Here is a 22605-nt window from a genome sequence, read left to right as displayed (position 1 = left end):
AGAGCCGAAAATGCCCGCGGACGTTATCCAGAGTGGGCGGGGCGTGCAGGATTATTTTAGAATTTTTAAAAAATCCGGCTCTGGCAACCAATAGGAACGAGCGGAGCTTCGTCTTCGTGGGGCGGGGATGAATGGAAACGGGGCGGGCGTGAGCTCCGCTTTCTTCCTCACTCCCTGATTGGCTGTAGGGAAGTCAGGAGCAATTTCACGTTAAAGGGATAGCGGCACAGAATTTGACGGAGAGCGAGTTTGCTCAGAGTAAGCGGGATCGGGGATCGGGGGCCAGGCGGGACAGGGCAGGGTCGAAACTATGCTTTCTGTCACCCAGGTCAAAGACCCAGTTTGGCACCCCACCCCTCCCCGGATGCGTGTTTGCGTGCATACACATACAAACAAACAAACGAACACCTCCCCCAACACATTTATTCATAAAGGGCATTAAAAAGCAGGCAATATATAATTTGAATACAAAGGAATCCTAATAAGTATTATGACTGTATGACCAAAGGGAAAATGAGCATCTCTTCCAGTAAAAGCAAATCGTTTGTCAAAAGTAGAACTTCCATGTGCAGCAATTGTCTATCTGTGGTCAGGTTTTTAATTGGATTTATTTGGTCACAGGATCATTAAAAGACTATATTTCCATAAGGTCATCCAAGACCCTCTGGTTTGCTTTTAAAATGTTTTCGCTCCCGTCTTTGACCCTTTCAATGAGTTTTGACGTGTAAATTACTCCCGAGTAAGCTTCAAAAAGATTCATTTCAATTTTATTTTTGTTTTATTACTAATTTTAGGAAATGATAATTTTGTAGTCATTTTAGGTTCCATGTAAGGTGAAAGAGGGACGTGGGTGGCGCTGTGGGTTAAACCACAGAGCCTAGGACTTGCCAATCAGAATGCTGGCCACATGACCCAGAAGCTGTACGCCGGCTCCCATGTCCAATAAAGCGAGATGAGCGCCACAACCCCAGAGTCGGCCACGACTGGATGTAATGGTCAGGGATCCTTTACCTTTCAGGTGAAATAAATGCTTTCTGCGAGTCTAAAGTAGAAAGTGCCCTTCCATTACAATCCTAATGCATCCAGGCTGAACTGAGCTTGCGAGGGAACTGCCTCTGGCAGGAAAAATACTCACATACCCCTTACTTTTCTGTGTGTAGATCATGTATTACAGTGGTACCTCGGATTAAGAACTTAATTCGTTCCCTTGGTCCATTCTTAACCTGAAACTGTTCTTAACATGAGGTACCACTTTAGCTAATGGGGCCTCCCGCTGCCACCACGCCGCCACCACACAATTTCTGTTCTCATCCTGAAGCAAAGTTCTTAAGCTGAAGTACTATTTCTGGGTTAGCGGAGTCTGTAACCTGAAGCGTCTGTAACCTAAAGCGTCTGTAACCTGAGGTACCACTGTATCTGTAAAATGACTCAGCCATAGCTATTTAAAACACATTCAAAGTTCTGAAGGGATCATAGAATTGTGGAAGGGATCCCAAGGATCATCTAGTTCAACTGATTCTCTTCCTCAGCTTCCCACCCCTCCATCATCCCTCCAGAATTTCTTTCTCACATAGTAGGTTGTGTGGCTCGTGGCAGGCCAGGCCCTGTGGTAAGTGCCCACCCCTGCGGAGTGGCGCCCCCTCTGCCCCCCTAGCTATGCCTCTGAGGCTGAGAGCCTCCATGGTGCCCTTCTGGAGGCTTCACCCAGGGCAGAAACCCTGGCTAGACACCCCACCCCATCCCAGCTATGGCTGCAGAATGAGCCATGGTGTTTTCCCATTTGGGTGTTTCTCCAGGAGAAAGTCGACAGAAAAAGCATTTCTCCCTATTTCTTAACACTGGAATTTCGGGACATCCAATGAAATGGAATGTTGGAAGATTCAGGACAGATCAAAGGAAGGACTTCTTTGTGCAGTGCAGTGTTAAACTGTGAAACTTGCTTCCACAGGAGGCAATGATGGCCGCTAAGTTGGATGGCTTGAAAAGTGCATTGGGAAAATACATGGAGGAGAGGAACTCTTTTTAATAGCTCCTAGACATCATGGTAAGTGTGTGTGTGTGTGTGTGTGTGTGTGTGTGTGTGTGCCCCTTCGACCAGCAACCACTGCCAAATAAAGCTGACTAGTGTGCCTGTTCCTTTAAGTTTTAAATAGCAAATACAGTCATACCTCATGTTACGTCTGCTTCATGTTATGTTCTTTCAGGTTACGTCCCGAAGCGACCCGGAAGTACCGGAAAGGGTTACTTCCGGGTTTCGCCACTTGCGCATGCGCAGAAGCGCAAAATGACGTCACACGCATGTGCAGAAGCGGCGAATCACAACCCGTGCGTGCGCAGACGTGCCGCTGTGGGTTGCGCTCTTTTCATGTTGCGAACGGGCCTCCAGAACGGATCCCGTTCGCAACCAGAGATACCGCTGTATAATGGGCAGAGGGTGAATCAGGACCACAAGCCAGGAGTGGCTAAATCATTTATCCTCCTGCTGATTCCCCGAAGAAAATTGATCTCCTGAGGCTATTCCTGGACACAGCACCCCTCCCTCCACTGCACCCAGTCCAAAAGCCCCTCCCCCAGACCTCTTATTTACATTTTTAATCTGAGACACCTTAGTTGCAAGTACTGTATGCAATTAACTTCATGTGCAGATTTGCCCTTTACAAGGAGCTATAAGCCCAGTGATGAGGTTCAATCAATCAATCAGTTTATTACAGTCATAGACCAGCAATGATGAGATTCCTGACACCGCAGCTCTACAGTCCTGAGGTTGCATGTTTTCTTTCCTGGCTGATTTATGTAGCAGTGGCCTGGTCCACACTTCTGTCACTGGAGAAGCATGACTAAGGAAATACTGTATTGTAAACACAGTGAGAGGGATGACAAGGGCAATGACACTGTGGATGGCAATGTGACTTAGAATCATAAAATTGGAAGGTTACCACCAAAGGTCATCCAGGCCAACCCCCTGCAGGAATCACATGGAAAATCCATCACAGATGGCCAGCCTGTAAAAGATATACATTTAATGTGCATGAAGTGCTCTGTTTGTGTGCATTGTATATGAAACTTAGTGCAGCTTTGTACTTGCAGAATGTCTGTTTTGCAGGGAGCTGTATCAAGTGCAAAGGAAGTGGAGAAAGATGCTTGTGGAGCTTAAAGCTGTAACAAGAGTGGGATATTTGTTTCTGTGCTACTGGTGTTAAATTGATGGCTTATCCCTGGGAGTCGAAAGCAGAAACATTTATCTCAACAATTACATCTGTGGGTGGCTAAAAACTTGATGACTTAAAGAAGAAGCATGAATCCCTTTGAATATGCTTGATAGTGAAAGATTCTGCGTGTTTCTTTTCTTTTTATATTTCATTCTCATTCCCGTACTTCTACCTGTTAACTTACTCTGATAAAGACTCTGGGCATATTGCCAGTACAAGAGGTTTGGGCACTCTTCCAGCATGTATATCAATCTACCACAATTCTGTTTTAATGAATTATTTTCATGGTTTTAATAGATTTTTATGTGTATACATTCAGTTTTAATTATACAGATGTCTAATTGTTTTTTTTATTATTATTCCCCTCCCCCACGTTTTTAGCTTTCTTATTTTTATCTGTAAGCCCTGCCAGGGAAAAAGGTGGGGTATGTATGAATAAATAAGAAAATAAATAAATGTTCTGTTTCCAGTCTGAAAGCTTGTTTTCATGCTTCCTTGCAATGTGACATTTTCCAAAAGTCCCTTTTATTTATACACCCCAATTGTGGCATCACTTCCTGGGTGTGCGATGCTGGTACAGTGCCCGCATTTAAAGAGGAACACATCAGAATTGTAAAAATAAACCTGGCTGCCCTTGTTCACTAGGCATGATCCCAAAGAGGGAGGGAGAAAATCAAGAGTGGAAGCTGTTCTGGCATCGTCCTTCCTGAGGGTTAAAAAGTAAACTCAGAAGTGCAGGATACAGAGGACTCACTGTTTGTAGCTCAGCTTCTGGAAGGGATTCCGTGCAAATGAGTAAACACCTCTTTCTGTAGCCTGTTTTAAGCAACCACACATGGAATGGAATAGCTTGCTGATGTTGGAACTTGGAACATAGCAGGGAGCTTTGCTGTAACACACCAACCTTGCCATAGGTCCATCTTGCTTCATAGGTCTCCTCCCCGATTATGGCAATAGCCCATGAGGATTTCAGGCAGGTGGTATTCTCAGCCCTGCCTGGAGATGCTGCCGGGGCAGAACCTGGGACCTTCTGCATGCAAAGCAGGTGTTCTGCCCCTGAGCTACATAGGCCCTTTCCCAGGCCCACTGAGATTGCTCTCAAGGGAAGGATGGCAGCATACAACACACAGACCTCCTCCTAGCCTCGGAGTTGCAGGAGATCGCCAGGGCAACCCCATCTCTGCTGCACCTAGGTTGGCAGGAGGGCTGGGTGCCAGAGGGCAATGGTGTCACTTGGACTGTTGCGAGTGCAGATGCAGAAGGCTGGTGGTGACAATGATTTGCCCCTGCTGGATCAGGCCCTCTTACTCCAGTGTGTCATTCATTGGCAGAGCCAGGGGGCAGGCAGCAAAGCCATAGGGGTGTCTTTGCTAGTGGAGCCATGGGAGGGGTTGATTGCCAATCACGCACAACGCCCTGGGCCAAGTGTCCCCATGCCCTTCAGCTCAGCCTCCTCCCTTTCCACAAGACTGCAGCAAGCACATCGTTGTGAAGATCCCTGCTCTTGCCAGGCCTCCTCTGCTGAGCCTATGATCTTGATTTGCCCAGGAGCCCAATGAGCAGATGACACTGGCAAAGGCAGTCCTGATGGCTTTGTGGGCTTGGCACCTCCCCCACCCCCCCCCTGCTTCCTAGAAGGAGGAGTGTAGGCATCTACTCTGCCCTTGGCATTGGACAGAAGTCCCCCCCTCCGGGGACAGGGGGCGGCAGTGAGAAGAGCTTAGCTGAAAATCTGATTAAAGCAGGAGTTTGAGGGCACTTCCTCTACTTTCCTTTTTTAACTCCAGCCCTTAAACTTTCTTCTTCGCCTCGGAGAGGGGAATGGCAAGCATTTGGATTAAGGGATTGCAGGGCTGTCTGCTTTAATTACAGCTGCCACCCGTGACTCTGGCGTCCTCTGCTGAACTCTTGCACAGAGTAGAAGGAAAAGGCCAGGTTTCCAAGGGTAAGTTAATGCGTGAGCCTGTTTCCTTGGTGCACCCATGTCTCCAGGCCCAGGGCTTACACATGACCAGGGGCACAGGAGCGGCTTTTCAACCGTCTATCTAGCATAACTTCAAGTCCTTTCCCTGGGGGAGCTCAAAGCCACTTTCTCTCTCGTTCAGGTGAGCTGAGCAAAGAGGCTTGAGGAGGCTGTATGGTCAGGAATTGTACCAGGGTGTGCAGGAGATCACAGCCCTCCAGGGTCAAGCCTGGAAGTCCCCCAGAAACTCTGAAGTTGAGAGCAGGGAAGTGCAGAGGGAAGGGAAGAAGGAAGAAGGCTTCTCTGCTCCAATGCTACTCACTCTTTCTCCTCCTGTCAACTCATACCCAGTCACCAAATTCTAAGCACAACAAACACACACCCCTTATCAAAGATGGTGAAGTTTCCTCCTTTGCTGCTGCCCAGACCCCCTGAAGCTTGGGAGTCTGTGCGGAAGCTGTGTCTGCCCAGCTCCCGTTAAAGCTGCCCACCTGGACCACCTTGTGCTGTTCTGTGCACTTTTGTCTCTACTGTTGCTCTTTGTGGGCCTTACCTCTTCTGCCTCTTCTGCCCCACTTCTGCCTGCAGGTAAGCAGGCCCCCACGGTGCCCACCAGCGAAAATAGGCAAATTGGTACCAAATGCATCTCTCATTGCCCTCACCTCGACCAGCTCTTTTAACACATTCTTGGTGGAGAGAAATAAGGGCAAACGGAGGTGTAAAATATGCTTTATGAACAGCCTCCAGCAGCTGAAAGCGGGGTGGGGTGGGGGAGCGTTTTGCTAGGAGCTTCCTGATTAAAACAGCATCTTCCTGTCCCAGCTTTTGGGGAGCTGCAGTACTTGGGTCTCTCCACTGGGTGACACCCTATCCCCACATTGGCTGCAAGAGCTTTTCAGGTGAAAATGTGTGTGTGGTTTTCAATGGTGCCTTATGCGAGGTTCTCTCTTTCCCCGCTCCCCACATCTCCACCCCACTGCTACCCAAACTCTCACACTACCCGCCATTACTGCTTCTTCCACATCATGGCAGGGTCTGGTTCTTGCCTTTCTCTGGAGGAACAGAGGCCAGCTTGACGAAGGGATCAGGGATGCTTGCTTCTGCTTCTGCTGCAACATCTGGAGGGTTATTGTGTTGCAGTAAGAAGAAACAAAGCAATTTGAAGCTGGTGTTCAGCAGGGTTTGTAGGCAGAGGATGGGCTGGTGTTGCCTTCCTAGAGTGAGATGCAGTTACAGGGTGCTCAGGTAGCAGGCCACAGAGATGCCCCCCTAGCCCTGACACATGCATCTTACAGGGAACTCCCAACTTTGTGCTGTTTGGCCCAGCTCTGCCCTGAGAGCTAAGGGCAGAGTTGCACACAGTCTGAACTCCTGGAATTAAACTGAAAGCTTTGTGGACACTCTGTAGGTCAAGCCGACAACTCCTGCCCTCCTTGACCATGCTGGCTGATGGGGGCTGGAGTGCCCCTAAAGGGTCTTGTCTTCCAGAGAGGCACAGCCCCTGCTCCCCACAACTGGTGGGGCTGATGTAGCCCAGCCCGAGTGGGTGTTCAGCATGGCCCATGTGTGCTTCCTCCTCCTCCTCCAGAGAGAGAAGGGGTTGTCTCAACTAAAGATAAGGGCCTGCTACTCTTTTCTGATCGGAGGCATCACTGCCCATTTAATGACACTTAATGACGTCTGATTTTCCAGATAAAAATGTATTTGTTTATAACGGGGCTCAGGGATCAAAGCTCAGGGATCAAAGCAGAGCTGTGTTGGCTTTTGCCCTTCCTGTTGCTGGGGAGGGGAAGAGAAGGTGCCCCCTCTCACTCAGGGATCGTTTGGTTGTGTTCCCTTGAACAGTGGCAACATGGTTGGAGCCATCCTAGGCAGCAGCTGCTTGGACTCTGCTCCTTGCTTGGAGCGGAGTGGGGCAACATGTAGAAGACCCAGAAGAGAGATGTTTAACTTGTCTGGTGTGCCACCTTGGAATTCTCCTGGATCCTCAACTGTTCCTGCAATCCCAGACAATGACCCCCATTCCAGACACTCCAAGCCAGCCTAGTGCAAAGTTCCTTGGTGGAAGGGAGAGCAGGGAAGGAGAGCAGAGCAGAGAGAGAGAGAGATCAAGGGAGAGAGAGATCTAAAAGGCTATTCTTAGCAGCCCAGGTGGGTGAATGTCGCCAGGTAGCTTTTGCCGCTGCTGATCTGCCCCCTTCCTTCCACCCACCTCACCTCTTATAAGATGTTTCTGCCCTTCCAGCTCATTGATCACAGCCCCTCTCTCAGCACCATCCTGTTCCCTTCTGGCATGACTAATATTTGGCTCCAGGGACTCCAGCCAAAACACTCTGATGGGCTGATGCTGCCTATTGCCCAAAGTGGAAGGGGTGACGGTGGGCCAGAGAACAGCCCTTTCCACCCAGAGAGACACTCTCAGGAAGTGACTGGGGCCTTCTTGGACTCTGTTGTCAGCCTGGCTCCAAGGAGGACTTCCGTGGCTAAGAGAGCACTGAGCACCACCCAGTCAGTCCCTGTGCTTGTTTTTTGCCTTCTGCTCAGGCTCAGAGTGATCCTGACTGGTGCCCAGGACTTGTCACACAAGAGCACGTTCCCTTCATTGCAGAGGAATGGTGAAGCCTCCAGAGCACCAGTGATGCTGCTGCATGTGGGGGACCTTCCCACCGGCTGGAATATTTACATAGAATAATAGTTGTAAGGGACTCTGAGGATAATCTAGAGGACCATCTTCTCGGCTTTATCAGAAAGTCAGAAATGGCTGTAGCTTCATGGCAAGTGTGGACCTCTGCTGCCTGTCATTTCAGGCCACATTGAGTTAGGTGGCCTGTTAGTCTGACTCAGGAGAAGGCAGGTCCCTTCCCACTTTTGCCTCAGCACAAGCCACGGAGCAGCCTTCTCCATACAGCACCTGAAGGCAGCAGGCCAGTGCTCAGGGTGAAGGTCAGGCGGGGTAGCACCTGCAGCTGCACCTGCTCAATTCCCATCAGCACCCGCCACTTCAGTCTGCCTGATGGCAGGGGTGGCCCTTTGTTGTAAGAGAGACAGTGGAGGGATGTCTTCCATGCCTTACACTCCCTAAGGGAGCATCTTGGCCACTGCTCTCTCTGCTTCAGGCAACATGGGCCACAAAGCCCCCTGGAGCCAGCTTTCAAGTCCCTGCTTAGCCATGGAACTCGCGGGGGGGGGCACCTTAGTCCCATCACTCTCTTTCGTGTGAGACTGAAACACAAGCAATGAACATAAGAACGTAAGAAGAGCCTGCTTATCAGGCCAACGGCCCATTGGAGCACAGGAACCCTCTCCCCTCCTGTGGTTTCCAGCAACTGGAATTCAGAAGCATTACTTGTCCCATCCTCTTAAAGTAAGGTTATCAGATTTTTTCAATGAATCCGGGGACACTTTTCAACTTCAATGGATTTTGTATGGGGACTGATTTGTAAATCCGTGGACTGTCCCCAGGAAATGGGGATGTCTGGTAACCTTATTTTAAAGCCATCCACACTGATGACCCTCACTGCCTCCTGTGGGAGGCAGTTCCATAGGTTAACTAAGAAGGACTTTCTTTTCTCTGTCTTGCATCTTCCAGCACTCAGCTTCCCTGGAGGCCAACCAGTCCTAGTGTGTTAGGAGATAGAAAGAGGTCAAGGGCAGCAAGTGACCCACCAACAACCACTTTCAAGCTGTCTCCCCTCTTGCCTCTTCCGGGAGCAGTGGAGGGGGAGGTCCCAGTCTTGTATAGGTCAATGCATTGGGGCACGGCCTCACCCTCTGCCCCAGTGGGATTCAAGCACCTTGGTCTCTGTTTACTCTGTTATGCCCCTATTATCTGGGGCATTCCGGAGGCAGCTTTGACTTTTATCAAGGTTGGTGCGGGAGTCATGGCAGTGAACTTCATGCCCCCTCACCTCCTTGCGTTATTTTATGGTTGGGAATCTTTGAAATCTGCCGACTCCTGTGTGTCATTAGGAAGCCTGGAAGGGAGAGGCTTTGGGAAGTGGCTGGCTGCCTGGCATAGAGGGGTCACACAGTTCGTGGCAGTGCCAGGCAATTGCTGCAAACCACCTGCCCCCCGCCTGCTTCCTTTTGCAGCCAGTGTGCACAATGGTTCAGAGAAAGCAACAAATTTAAGTAGAATACTAGTAGCTCCAACAGATAATACCAGCGTAATGCAACATTTGACAGTTTGCCAATTAGCAGTTCATTGTAAAGCATATCATACATTCAAAGCACATGGCTTTCCCCCAAAGAATTCAGGGAACTGTGATGTACTGCTCAGTGCTGCAATTCCCAGCACCCCGAACAAACCACAGTTCCTAGAATTCTCTGGGGGGAAGCTGTGTGCGTTGAGTGTATGGCGCATGCACCATCCGCTGCACTTCTTGACAAGTCTGACCACCGTTAAGTTTACTGATGATTTTCTCTGCTGCTCTAGACCTTGGCAAGGCTTATTACTAAATGCCAGAGGCATAAGCTAGAGGCTGGCAAAACTGGCAACTGGTGGTGGTGGTGGGGGAAACGCAGACCCAAAAATCACCGTTGGAGATTGACTGGGAGAGATCCTGCAACAACTGGCAGGAGAGGAGAAAAAGTGCTTTCAGGATATGAGTCTATCCTGCTGGGAGATCTGAGAGTAAACCCTATTAAACTCCATGGGGCTTCTTTCTGCGTAGGCTTGCAGAGGATTGCGTCGTTGGCATTGCTGATGCAACGCTTTACAAGCCTTGCCCAATATATAGGTCGAGGTGCACAGGGGCGGGTTGTTACTTTGCAAGTATTTTGGACTGATGCTCACTGGAAAACTTGCTTTCAGAAAATAAACCGCACCCCAAAATAGTTCAGTTAGCAAAGGACTCTGCTTGTGCGCCAGTCTACAAGGCTTGCCAGATTTTCAAGTACTTGGGCCACCTAAACTGTAGTAATTTCTAATGTGGCTACTGTGGTAAAGGTCCCCCCCCCCCATGGGGGGCACCGATACCCCTCTTTGCCAAGGACACAAAGGACTCCAGGAACACCTCTTCCAGTCAGTGTAGGCAGTACTAAGTTTGATGTACTAAGGGTTTGACATTCCCTGTCCCAAGTGGCAGAGGTGGGGGCGGAATGCAATGAGCTCTGGCATAGGTGCCAACTCCATGGGGTCCTGGTCCATTTGGCTCCCCAATAAAATATTTAGGGATGCTGCCCCTTCAGTATTTTCTGCAAATTGATGTCTCCCTCCCTCCCTTCCTTGGGCAGCCACCCCCCCCAGCCAGCCACTGCCCTCTTTTCCTGGCTTGTCCTTCTCCAATATTTTGTTCAAATTGGCACCTATGAGCTCTGAGCAGCTGGCTAGCCTTGCACCCGTACTCTTCCTTGGGAGATTCCAGGAGGTCCCAAGAGGCCTGGTTTTCATGCACCCCCTGAATGTGCGTGTGTGTGTGTTCAGTTCTGAACTCTACCCCTCCCTGCCACCACTCAAAGCCTCAAGTCCCCCCTGGGCCCCCCTTCATGTCCTGGTTTTTGCTCCCTCCTCTTGCCCCATTGATTCAGTGCTGCCTGTCCTGACACTGATGCTTCTTTGAAGCCCACAGACCAGGGCTCTCTGGCCCAACCACAAGGACTGGCACTTTTGCTGCCCCAAATCAGAAGCACCCAATTAGCCAGTCTCTCTCCTGTCAGGTTCTTTATTGTGGAGCCAGCCCCTTTGCCAAGGCCACGCTGCACCCACCCACCCACCCGCGGATGAGAGGCACAGCTCTTCAAACGCAGAAGCCCAAATGGACACCATGAGATCTTGCTATGAGCACGCTGTGGTCCTCTTCAAAATACTCCAACAAGGAAGGCATTCTTCCCACTTCATGGGCAGCCTAGTCTGGCAACGATGGGCTGTGATATGTGTCGGAGAACAGCTGCTAAGCACCGCAAGGGCCCATCCGAGGCAGCCTCAGCCCCATACACCGTGTGACCTGGTATTTGGTTTTCTGTTGCGCCATCATTAGTCCCGGGCAAACTTCCCCTGGTTCCTGAAGCCAGCAGCCATGCAGGTCCCAAGAGGCGAAACATTTCCCTCTCCCACAACTTTCCAAGTTCCCTAGCTATCCCTCAGGTACAGTGTCCTCTGCGGGGGCATCCAAGACCCCACAGATCCACATACATTTGGGAGACAGCCACTGAGTTTTTGGCAGGTGCCGTAGCCGTGTCCTCATCTGCTCCATGTTCAGCACCAGCAGCTTGATGCTTCACAGATGTGGACTACGGACACCTTGCTTGATTCTTCAGGGTGCAGAGAGGCTTTTCCCAAAGAAGATTCAGCTCTGAGTTCCACAAAGAGGCTGCAGCTATCAGGCCGTTTGCAAGCTGCACCCATGAGAAGTGCCTCTGGTGAGTTTGGGAGGAAATAGGTCCTTAAGGAAGAAGCTGTGTCCAGGGAAGAACAGCAAGGGTGGGAAAGATGAGCCCAACTGTCTGCCTCCTTACCTGGCCGGTCCATCCAAGCGGGCAACAGGATCCTTGCCCAGGGGCTCCCAGGAAGGTGTGCAGCACCCCAGCACCCTTAGACGTAGCCTGTCAGGTTATAAGCATTGAACTCGCTCTTAGCCTTTGGAGAGGTAGCTGGCACTGGTTGGCTCCTGCCCACCATGGTTCGAGAACGGTAAGGGCTGTAATAGGCAGCATGTGGGTCTCGGGGTGGGCAGGAAGCGCAGAGGATGAAGCCCCCAATGAGAGACACCAGGGAGGAGAGGACACCCAGGTACAGGGACTCCCCAAGCTCAAACTTCATGCTGTCAGGAACGATGGGGTTGTAGAAGTCACGGAGCACCACGTGGATGTTCCACACCACAGGGATGAAGCAGAGGAGCCCCCCGAGGACAAAGGCTACCCCACCTGCCACCGCCACCTTGTCCTTGGCCGGGGAGCCTTGCGAGAAGATGGTGCACCTCATCCCCACCACGCAGATGATGGAGGCCAGCAAGGAGACAGCGATGGAGGAGGACATCATCGCCTGGGCTGCCTGGATGTCAGTGGGCAGGTTGAGCAGTGAGCTGTAGACATCACACTGGGTGATGCCTGTGCTGTAAGTGGCGCACTCCATCCAGAGGCCTTTGGAGAAGCCGACCGCTGTGACGATGCTGGAGCCGATGTAGGAGCTGGTCCTCCAGCTGGGCAGCAGGGTGGCCACGAAGGCACACAGCAAGCCCAAGAGCCCTAGGGCATAGCCCACCAGCTGGAGGCCCACAGAAACCATTTCCGCTCACTCTCTTGCTGGGAGCTGCCTTTTCTGTGCCTGCCTGGCCTTCGGTGAGAAGCTGGCGTTGGCTGCCGTCTCCTTAGTCTCTCTTCTGCTGCTGGGGCTGCCAGGAGGTCCGTGTCTGCTGGTCTTCTTGTGGGGGAGAAAAGGTTATCTAGGAGGGAGGGAGGGAGGAAACCACATTTGGTTAATGATTGACTGGTAGCTTCTGAGAAATGCCAAACGCCCTTTTGATCCCTGTTATTGGTAGAAATCACATTTGGAAAACCCCAATAATACTAATAATAAGCAGGTTGAAGGGAGAGAGAACAGCAGCCAGCTATGATGGTTCCTAAAAGTAAGAGATGCAGATAATGGGAGAGGGGTGGGGTCTCACAGAACCCTCCCCACCCTGCCATTTCTGCTTTATCCCGGGCTGCTGGGTCAGCATCTGACAACTGAAGGGGGTGGGATGGGGGACAAGTGGTGGGGGAGCAGGGAATGCAACCAGCCTGTGAGGAGGAATTGCTCCCTTCTGCGCCTCTTCAAGAAGCCCCATTTTGACACTGCTGCCTTCTTTCCCAAGAAGAGCCCTCCTGTAGCTGGATCAAGCAAAATAGAGCCCATATAGTCCAGCATCATGTTCTGACAGTTGCCAACCAGATGCCCCTGCACAGGACCTGAGCACAGCAGCTACACTCTGCCCATATGTGCTCCCCAGCAACTGGTCTCTGACACTGGAGGGAGAAGGTAGCCATTGTGGCTCGTAGCCACTGATAGTCATGTTGCCTGCTTCTCACGGGAGATAAAGTTTTGTGCTCAGGTTCCAGACCTTCCTCACTTTATTTTCAGCTGTTGTTGCATCAGTGGAGTTTCATTAGGCAAAGGCAGTCGATTTTGGGGGGGGGGCGGGCTGAGGGGCTTTGCTGACTGCAGGGTGGGAGGGGGAGTTTTGCTGCTCCACTGCTGACATGTTGCCCTCCCCAAATCTGCTGTTTGCATTTCAGTGGGGTCTTCCACGTGGCACCAGTGGAGGCTTCCTAACAGCTCCAGTGGGTATGTTTTGTCCAGACCATCAGGTGAACTCAGGGAGCTGCCTAATAATGTAACTCAGACCCTCAGTCCATCCAGATTCTAGGATAGTCTTGTCTATACCAGCAGTGACCAACACCCTGCCAACCTGATTTTTTGAACTCTGACTCTGATCGAGTCAGGATGGCCCAAAGGAGAGGGGAGCTGAGAATTCTAGCATCATGCTGGCAGACAAGGGTCTTTCCCAGCCCCACCTGGGGACTGAACCTGGGACCTTCTGCATACAGAGTAGCACTGGCCCCAAGGCAGATCAGCTATTTACAGAGCAAAAATAAATGTGCACAGCAGGTCATTGCCTTCACACAGTAAACATCATGCTTAGTTAGCTCCTGAGAACTGCAATATTGGTGGGGTTGGCATTGTATGGAACACTGTGGCAAATGCACTGTTTTCTAGGGTACCAAAACAACAGAAACATGAATTTTCATGGTGGTACGTAAGAATCTAAGAGGAGCCCTGTGAAGTCAGATGCACTAATGGGAAGTCCACAAACAGGGCATGAGGTGCTTCTGATCATGAAAGCATACCCTCCAAGTGTCCCGATTCTCCAGGGACAGTCCTGGAATTGCAGATGCCATCCTAGTTTTTTATTTGATCCCAGAATGTTCCAGTTTTCCTCCCCCTGTTCCACGTCTCAGAGAACGAAAGTGGTGGAGTGATCTGGAACACACACACACCATTTTTGGAAACAGGAGCCGCCCCCCCCCCTGTGTATGTAGGTGCAAAGCGGACTTTTGCTTATACTGAAAATAAAATACCTGCACAAAATGAAGGAAATGGTGAAGCTGGCAAAAGAAACCCTTCCTATAATTTTGAAGGAAAATGTAACCAATCCACTTTTAATGCTTCTGATGCATTAAAAAATATACTTGCTACTCTTAATGTAGTTTCATTAACTTTTTCTGGGCATCAGCGTCTCCCAGCACCAACCATTCTCTGAAGTCATGTTCTGGTTTGGGGCCTCACAGGGCTCCAGCTTTTGTCCCAGAAATCCTCTTAGACTCCTAGCCTCCCCCCCCCCACGCACACACTCTCTCTCATGCTCTCTCTCTCTCTTTCATGCCTCCCCCATCCCCCAGCTTTCCTTGCCTGCCTCTTCAGGTCTGGGGGTTGGTCCTTGAGCAACGGGAAAATGTCTGCAGGGCTCAGCCCCCTTGGAGCTTTGCCCTTCCTAAGGGACAGATTTATCCCTTTTTCTCCACACTTTCTCCAGGCTGCTCTGGCCTGCTACAGGTGACTCACATGATAGCTGCCTCCAGGTACCCGAAGGGTTGTCAGTCATGCAGGTGACAGGTCAGCATCCTCTTTCTTCTGTTGCCCCAGAGGGCAAGGGCAGAACCAGTAGGAAGGAAATGGCAGGGGAGCAGATTTCAGCAGAATGTTTGGAGAAAGTTTTTAGCACCAAGTGCTGTGCTGGGACGGAGGCTGCCTGTCTCAGAGACGCTAAGCTCTTCTTTCTGCTGCAAGCATTTTAGCAGCGCTTGTGTAGCTGCCTGTCAGGGATGCTGTAGCTGCACTGAGCAGGTGGAGCGTGGAAATACATTAGATGGCTTATAAAGGACCTTCCAACTTATAAATAAAGGTTCAAACTGCCTGGCTGGATCAGACCAGTTTCTGCCTTGTCCAGCATCCAACCATGGTGTTTTTAGGAAGCCCACAATTGGTGGGCGTGAAGGCAAGCCAGTGGCTAGCCACCATGCCTAATAACCTCATCCTCCCCCTTCCCTCACCAAGTCATTGTTCTAACTCCCTTTAGGAGGCATCTAAGCCACAGCCCATCATCATGTCTCAGGGCAGCAGCCACTCTCATTGCTGGCCACCTGAGGAAGTGAGAGTCTCCTTGTTGGCACAGATAGGATCCCTGTAGGCCAGAGGGTGGCCCAGGAGGGAAGAGGAGAAATGAGAGCTATTTCTGGAGGGTCCCTCATAGCCCCTGCCTCCAACTCACTTGAGGACTTCAGTGGAGTGAGGAATGAGGAATAAGGAAGTGGGGGGTGTTGGGTCTCAGGGGAGACAGACAAGGAGGTGGGCGACACATGGCTCTGGGAGACTTACCAAGGGAGCACCAGAGCTGCAGCCCCCAAGATGCCTGGGTGCCCACGGTCGGACATCGGCTGTGGCAGCTGAGGGAGGGTGCCTCGGTGGATGAGGGAGGAGAGGGCTGGACCCAGAGGGTTAAGGGCTGTCTGATTGTTCACTGCTGCTTTGCCAAATCCATCTGCAAATCGTTGCCTGGGTCAGAGGCTTAGTCCAGATCAGAATTAAACCCTTTAAGGGCTATAAAAATCGAGGAGCCACCAGACCTCCCCTCCCCTCCCCATTACTTGTGTTTAGTTGCAGTGAATTTTCCTAGACTTCCTGGGGGACGGGAAAGAGGAGGCACCATCTAACTTTCTTTGTGAAAAGACAGGCATGAACAACCCACGATCAGGGGAAGGGACCTCTCCGTTGTTGGGTTGAGTTGTTGGGTTTGAGTACAGTGCCCATAGCTGTTAAATCTCCAGGAACAGGGAGTGATGTTTGTTATTTACAGAGGGGGTTCTTGCTCTGTGCCAGTAGAGTGGGCCCAGCATTCTGGGAGGAGAATTCACAGAGGGGGAGCAATTTTGCCTGTTATCATTCTTCTTAGGCTAGTGAAGAAGCCAAGAGATGTGCATCTTTGTTCCCAAAAGGCAGAGTCCATTTTCTCCCAGACGTGAAGGGAGAAGGGAAGCCAGAGGGAAAGAGATGGAAAGACAGTGTTCTGTGTATCACAAGTTGCCACATTTGCCTTGCCAGAAATTGGCAGCATAGCAGGGAATCTAGCAATTCTAAAGTAACAGTCAGGAATAGCTATGGAAAGGTTGCATAAGCGTTTTCATGGTTCTTTGACCATGGGCTGTGAACAGTTGTCTCTGGAGGTGTCTTTGAGGTTCTTTGGAGCCAGGTAGTTGTTCCACATTGTCAGTGTCAGGAAGTTTGACCTGCAACTGTGTGTGCAGCCAGTGGTGTCAAGACTTGAGGGGGATAGCTTGGAGCCATATCACTCTGGTATTGGAAGTTTGCTATATATTTCTCAATAGAGTTGTTGTTCTTTAGTTGTTTAGTCGTGTCCGACTCTTCGTGACCCCATGGACCAGAGCACGCCAGGGACTCCTGTCTTCCACTGCCTCCCGCAGTTTGGTCAAACTCATGCTGGTAGCTTCGAGAACACTATCCAACCATCTCGTCCTCTGCCGTCCCCTTCTCCTTGTGCCCTCAATCTTTCCCAACATCAGGGTCTTTTCTAGGGAGTCTTCTCTTCTCATGAGGTGGCCAAAGTATTGGAGCCTCAGCTTCACGACCTGTCCTTCTAGTGAGCACTCAGGGCTGATTTCCTTCAGGATAGGTTTGATAGGTTTGATCTTCTTGCAGTCCATGGGACTCTCAAGAGTCTCCTCCAGCACCATAATTCAAAAGCATCAATTCTTCGGCGATCAGCCTTCTTTATGGTCCAGCTCTCACTTCCATACATCACTACTGGGAAAACCATAGCTTTTAATATACGGACCTTTGTTGGCAAGGTGATGTCTCTGCTTTTTAAGATGCTGTCTAGGTTTGTCATTGCTTTTCTCCCAAGAAGCAGGCGACTTTTCATTTCGTGGCTGCTGTCACCATCTGCAGTGATCATGGAACCCAAGAAAGTAAAATCTCTCACTGCCTCCATTTCTTCCTCTTCTATTTGCCAGGTGGTGATGGGACCAGTGGCCATGATCTTTGTGGCATGATCTACTCAATACAGTAGACCAGATTAAGTTACTCTGTTAGAATCTTGAGTAGGGTTTGTAAGTAGTAACCTGGAGGGGGGCTGACACAAGTTTTTGTTATTTGTAGTTATTGTTTTAAGAGGTCATCCTCAAGACCAGAGAAGCTGAAGTGCTTTGTATTGTATATTGTATATTGTATTGTATATTGTGACAATTATTCTCAGTATGAATACTGGCACACACACGCAGTGAAAGTGATACTGGACCCAATCCTTCTAAATCACCCATCAGAGGTTGATGGATTGATGCAACACATTGTACGTCCTAGTTCATAATTTTGCTCATTTATGTAAATGCCCTTTCCCAAAGTGGTTGCACTGATTCACATGTCCACCACATGTGGAAAGTCGTGCCAATTGCCTTGCACCCTCTCCAGCATGCTGAGGATGCTTTGTCTATATAGCTGAATCCAGAAACTCCTATTTTCCAGGGACGTCCCTGATTTACAGAAGCTGTGCCAGTTTCCGATTTGATCCCAGAATGTCCTGCTTTTCCTTAAAGGTAAAGGTAAAGGTAAAGGGACCCCTGACCATTAGGTCCAGTCATGACCGACTCTGGGGTTGCAGCGCTAATTTCGCTTTATTGGCTGAGGGAGCCGGCGTACAGCTTCTGGGTCATGTGGCCAGCATGACTAAGCTGCTTCTGGCGAACCAGAGCAACGCATGGAAACGCCGTTTACTTTCCCATCAGAGCGGTACCTATTTATCTACTTGCACTTTGATGTGCTTTTGAACTGCTAGGTTGGCAGGAGCAGGGACCGAGCAACGGGAGCTCACCCCGTCACGGGGATTCGAACCGCCAACCTTCTGATCGGCAAGTCCTAGGCTCTGTGGTTTAACCCACAGCGCCACCTGCTTTTCCTTAGGATATCCCTATTTTCATCGGGGAAATGTTGGAGGGTATGGAGTTATCCAATTCCTAAGCCATCTGAAGGCAGCCCTGTATAGTAAAGTTTTTTAATGTTTAATGTTTTATTATGTGTTATATATGTTGGAAGCCATTCAGAGTGGGTGGGTATAAATAGTAATATTGTTGTTGTTGATGATGATGAATAGGAGATTTTCATCAGAGAAATCTTGGAGGGTATGTGAGTCTTACAGGTGTTAGATGCCACCTACATATTAAATTGAAATAGTTTTCTCTAATGTGGGTTCCAGAGGGTGGGGTTGTCACTATGTTGTTCCAGTTTGTTTCTTCAATTTCTATACCTAGGCAGAGCTGTAGCTAGGTGATCTTGCACTCCTGGCAGAACCATCCAGATTGTGCCCCCAGCCACAGACAAGTTACCGTATTTTTTGCTCTATAAGACTCACCTTTTCCCTCCTAAAAAGTAAGGGGAAATGTGTGTGCGTCTTATGGAGCGAATGCAGGCTGCGCAGCTATCCCAGAAGCCGGAACAGCAAGAGGGATTGCTGTTTTCACTGCGCAGTGATCTCTCTTGCTGTTCTGGCTTCTGAGATTCAGAATATTTTTTTTCTTGCTTTCCTCCTCCAAAAACTAGGTGCGTCTTGTGGTCTGGTGCGTCTTATAGAGCGAAAAATACGGTAGCTCTTCTTTCCATCTCTCCTCCAACCCCCTTCCTCCACTCATTCAATTCACCCTCTATTTAAAACCTTTTCTTATGAGGCAGTAATCAATATTTTTATTTATAGACATATTTATGGACATATTTTAGCCGATTTTGTGTGCCCTCTCCCTTGCTTGTGCCCCTGGCGGGGCCCCACTTCACCACTCCCTAACTACAGCCCTGTACCTAGTCCTTTGTTTAATAGCCAAGCATTGTCCAATAGCTAGGTCAGTATTTTGTATAAAATGGACAATTTTAGTACAGTCATTTTCAGAATCAGTTTTTCAAATGGTGTCAATGGTCTAACTGCTTGAGATTTAACTGTTGAATCTGAGATAAAAACCTGATAGATTAATAGCCAATTCATACTACATCCCTCCTTTCTTCCCAAAATTTCCCCTGCGGTAAGAGAAATATCATTTTCATAGAAGTGTACCAATCTATACGGGTCTTTTTCTTTCCATTTCATATAAATCAGTTTTCTATCAGGTGCATAGAAAGAGGGGTGCAATGCAAAGGGAATCAATTGTGATATAGGTGGTGTTAATTTTGATATCTAAAATCACCAGAAGACATTTAATTCTGCTTTTGAAAATGGAGTTGTTAATATTTCTAAGATAGTTTTGTTACGAATCAAGACTGGAATACCAGGTATTCTGTGTGGCACAGGTTTATCAAATTCCAATTGTATGATACAATTTTTATCCAAATCTTTTGTTTTACATTATTTATCATACTAATAACATGTTGTATATGGGCAGCATCATGATCTTTGCAAATGTGGTAGACCCATACCCCATCTCTAGGGGTGTTGATATAATACAGTCAGTGCTATTTTTCTAGAAAAAGAGGTGCCAGAACTCACTACGACTCCTCCCTTGGTCAACAGAGCCTACCTGAGAGGTGCCAGAACTGACTTCTAGTGAGTTTCAGCTGGGGGAAAAAAGCCATGAATACTGTTAATCTCAGTCTAGGTTTCTTGCCCTGATGAATAAAACTTAAAATCATTTTTTTGGCCATTTCTTTAGAGTCTTTGTTGAAATACATATATGCAGAGTTTGAAACAAGAACAATTTATGTTGGTAATATCATCATATAAACTGATGCTACCCTTCCCATACAGGAGACAGATGGCTTTGACCATATTTCAAGATTATTATTTTTTATGGTTTTCACCATTGGTAAAAAATTAACTTTAAATAATTGCATCTGTGACTTTGTGATGTTGATTCCAAAATGTGAAATATATTGTAGGCCAAGTTTAAAACTTGTTTTAAATTGGTATAATTTTCAAAGTTCATTTTAGATAAAAATTGAAAGAAACATTTCCAATGAACTTTGTCGAAAGCTTAGTGGGTGTCTAGAGAGGTTATTACCTTGAGGCTTTTCCATAACACACTGCATTTTGCATATACAGTTTGTAATATGTCTATTTTTAACAAATCCTGCTTGATCAGTGTCATGCACTGGTTGGATGCAGAGGAATGGTGGGAGGAACCAGCGGGGGAACCCCCAGGAGAAGAAGGCTCAGAGGTGAGGGAATGGTTGTGGGGCAACAGAGAGGGAAAACCCTAGGAAGAGGTGGTGTCAGAAGCTGAAGAAATAACAGGGCTTAGTGAGGTGGGCGAGTTTGTGGCAGAGAGAAGTCCAAAATCAGAGGCAGAAGCTGGAACAGAAGACTAGGATGAGGGAGGCCAAGAGGCAGAGATGAGTCAGGCTAGTGAAGAGTCATGGGTGTCTCCCGCTCCTGCAGTGACAATCTCGCCTCTTCCCTAGTCTCCCAGAACCAGTAGAGACATGAAGAGGGCAGAGAAGAGACTGGTGACACACAGTCTCTGATTGCTTGTGGGGGAGGGAGAGAAAGCCTGGAGATGTGGGGACTTAGGCAGCTGTGGGGATGGGGGGAACATCAGTCTCAGCTACTGCTTTGTGGGGGCAAGAGTTACCAGGGATGAACTGCTGTGGTCATTAGGCACGACACTCCGATAAGTCTGAGCAGAATTTATTTATTACTACTTCAAGGAATTCTTTTTGAAATGAGCTCTTGGGTCTTTTCAAGTTCCGTCTTCTTCAAATGAAATATTTACGAGCTCAGTCGGTAGAGCACAAGACTCTTTATCTCAGGGTTGTGGGTTTGAGCTACATGTTGAGCAGAAGGTTCCTGCATTGCAGGGGTTGGACTAGATGACTTTCATGGTCCCTTCCAACTCTACAATTCTGTTATTCTATGTGGAGAGATCCAAACACTGTACTGACGCCTCTTTTTGTTTTGGAATTTCTAGCAGCTTGTAGCAGGGTGGTATATTTTGGGGGTTTCTTCGTTTTTGTAGTGTCTCTACACATAAATCATTATACATTTGGATTTTCTGTCCTTCCATGCTCAATTCTATTGTTTCTGTTGCTGCTTTCATAATTGCTTCTTTTCAGGAATAATGTGCAATTTTTGCTAATATATAGCACGGTTGCTGCTGTTATATTGCACGGTTGGGAGGTGGTGCCAAAACCTTATGTACTCTCTCCACATTGTTTAAATTCACGTTTAAGATTGGAAACTGCTGATTTAGCCAATTAACAAAAAAGACTTTTACTGTGTATCTGCTTTCTCAATGCCTTCCAGAGTGCCTTTAAGTTGTAAATTATTTCATCTACTCATATCTTCTAAGAACTGCATACAAAGTTGTTGGTCTGATGTTGATTTAGTGAATCTCTTAATGGCAGATTTGTTGCTTATTCCTAGTTCCAAAACCTCATTAGCTGAAGCAGACAATTAAGTAAATTTTGTAGATAAGTATTTCAGTTCCATTTTGATTTCATCTCTGAAGTCTTTGAAGGCTGCATTCCATTCCGCTGCTAAATCTTTTTGAAATTGTTTTAAGAGGTCCTGGAAAGGTTCAAAGTCTTTATTGAGACACGTTTTTGGAGCCATTGATCTTGCTTCTTCCTCACTTATATCTGATCTTCCACTGTTATTTCTAGAGCTAAAATAGCTTCTGAATGCCATTTCTCTTTAGCTATTTGGGGTGAGATGGGCATACCTGTTTAGAGTCCAGTCCTTTCCCAGGTATCCTTTAGCTTTTAGAAGCTTATAATAGCTTATAATAGCTGGAGGGTTGGAGCTAAGAGATCATTCTGCCATTTTAGATAATGATGTCACCGTCCTCTTAATTCTACTCTTATTGCTCCTTTTGTTTCTTATTAATTGAAATTTATTGTGTCACAATTTGAATTCCATAGAATAAAATGCAAATATAGGAATTAAAATAAGGAATAAAATAGTTACAAATCAATAGGAATATTGAATGTGCCACAAATAAAGGCGTAAATGAACATAAGACATTTCTATCACATAAATTTATGTACATACTTGGTACATAATTTTTTTAATCTTTATGGAAAACAGGCGTATAGCTGACAGCCAACAGAATGTACCAAGTGTTGGGTGTGCAATACAGTCGACTCTCAGCTCATGCTGGGGTGATGTTCTGGGGATAGAATGCAAAGCCAAAATTGTGCATAGTCAAAACACATTGGATTCAGTGGCAGGTAGGATTCCCAGTCTTTTACCCCCAAGCACCCCCCCTCACTTTCCATGTATTTATTTATTTGCCAAGCATGTAAAGCTGAATGTGTGCAAGCTGTGAGCTACCTGTATTGCAACACAAGCCTGGGTGTGTGCACCATTAGCTAAGCGGGGCTTTCTATAATAATAATAATAATAATAATAATAATAATAATAATAATAATAATAAATTGGCCGCTCTGCCTGCCTTTCACATGTTAAG

The 22605-nt window shown here is 48.1% G+C and overlaps 1 protein-coding gene and 1 long non-coding RNA gene across 2 annotated transcripts; one reads left to right on the top strand and one right to left on the bottom strand.

Annotated features, from left to right (window-relative positions):
* The first annotated feature begins 127 nt into the window (after positions 1 to 127).
* Positions 128 to 3614, top strand: LOC128406840 (uncharacterized). Its single transcript, XR_008328640.1, has 3 exons — positions 128 to 258; positions 1949 to 2044; positions 3104 to 3614. It is a non-coding gene; the product is annotated as an uncharacterized LOC128406840 (long non-coding RNA).
* A 7205-nt stretch (positions 3615 to 10819) lies between these two features.
* Positions 10820 to 12564, bottom strand: CLDN2 (claudin 2). Its single transcript, XM_053374600.1, has one exon. The coding sequence runs from the start codon at positions 12395 to 12397 to the stop codon at positions 11705 to 11707; it is 693 nt and encodes a 230-aa protein (XP_053230575.1). The 5' UTR covers positions 12398 to 12564; the 3' UTR covers positions 10820 to 11704.
* Positions 12565 to 22605: the final 10041 nt, after the last annotated feature.

This window comes from Podarcis raffonei, chromosome Z (genome assembly GCF_027172205.1).
Source record: "Podarcis raffonei isolate rPodRaf1 chromosome Z, rPodRaf1.pri, whole genome shotgun sequence".
Taxonomy (NCBI): domain Eukaryota; kingdom Metazoa; phylum Chordata; class Lepidosauria; order Squamata; family Lacertidae; genus Podarcis; species Podarcis raffonei.
The sequence above is the reverse complement of the archived record's forward strand: the minus strand, read 5'-3'. Positions and strand labels throughout refer to the sequence as shown.

Coding starts and splice junctions, on each gene's coding strand:
- CLDN2 (XM_053374600.1), bottom strand. CDS start 12,397: ATGGTTTCTGTGGGCCTCCAGCTGGTGGGCTATGCCCTAGGGCTCTTG.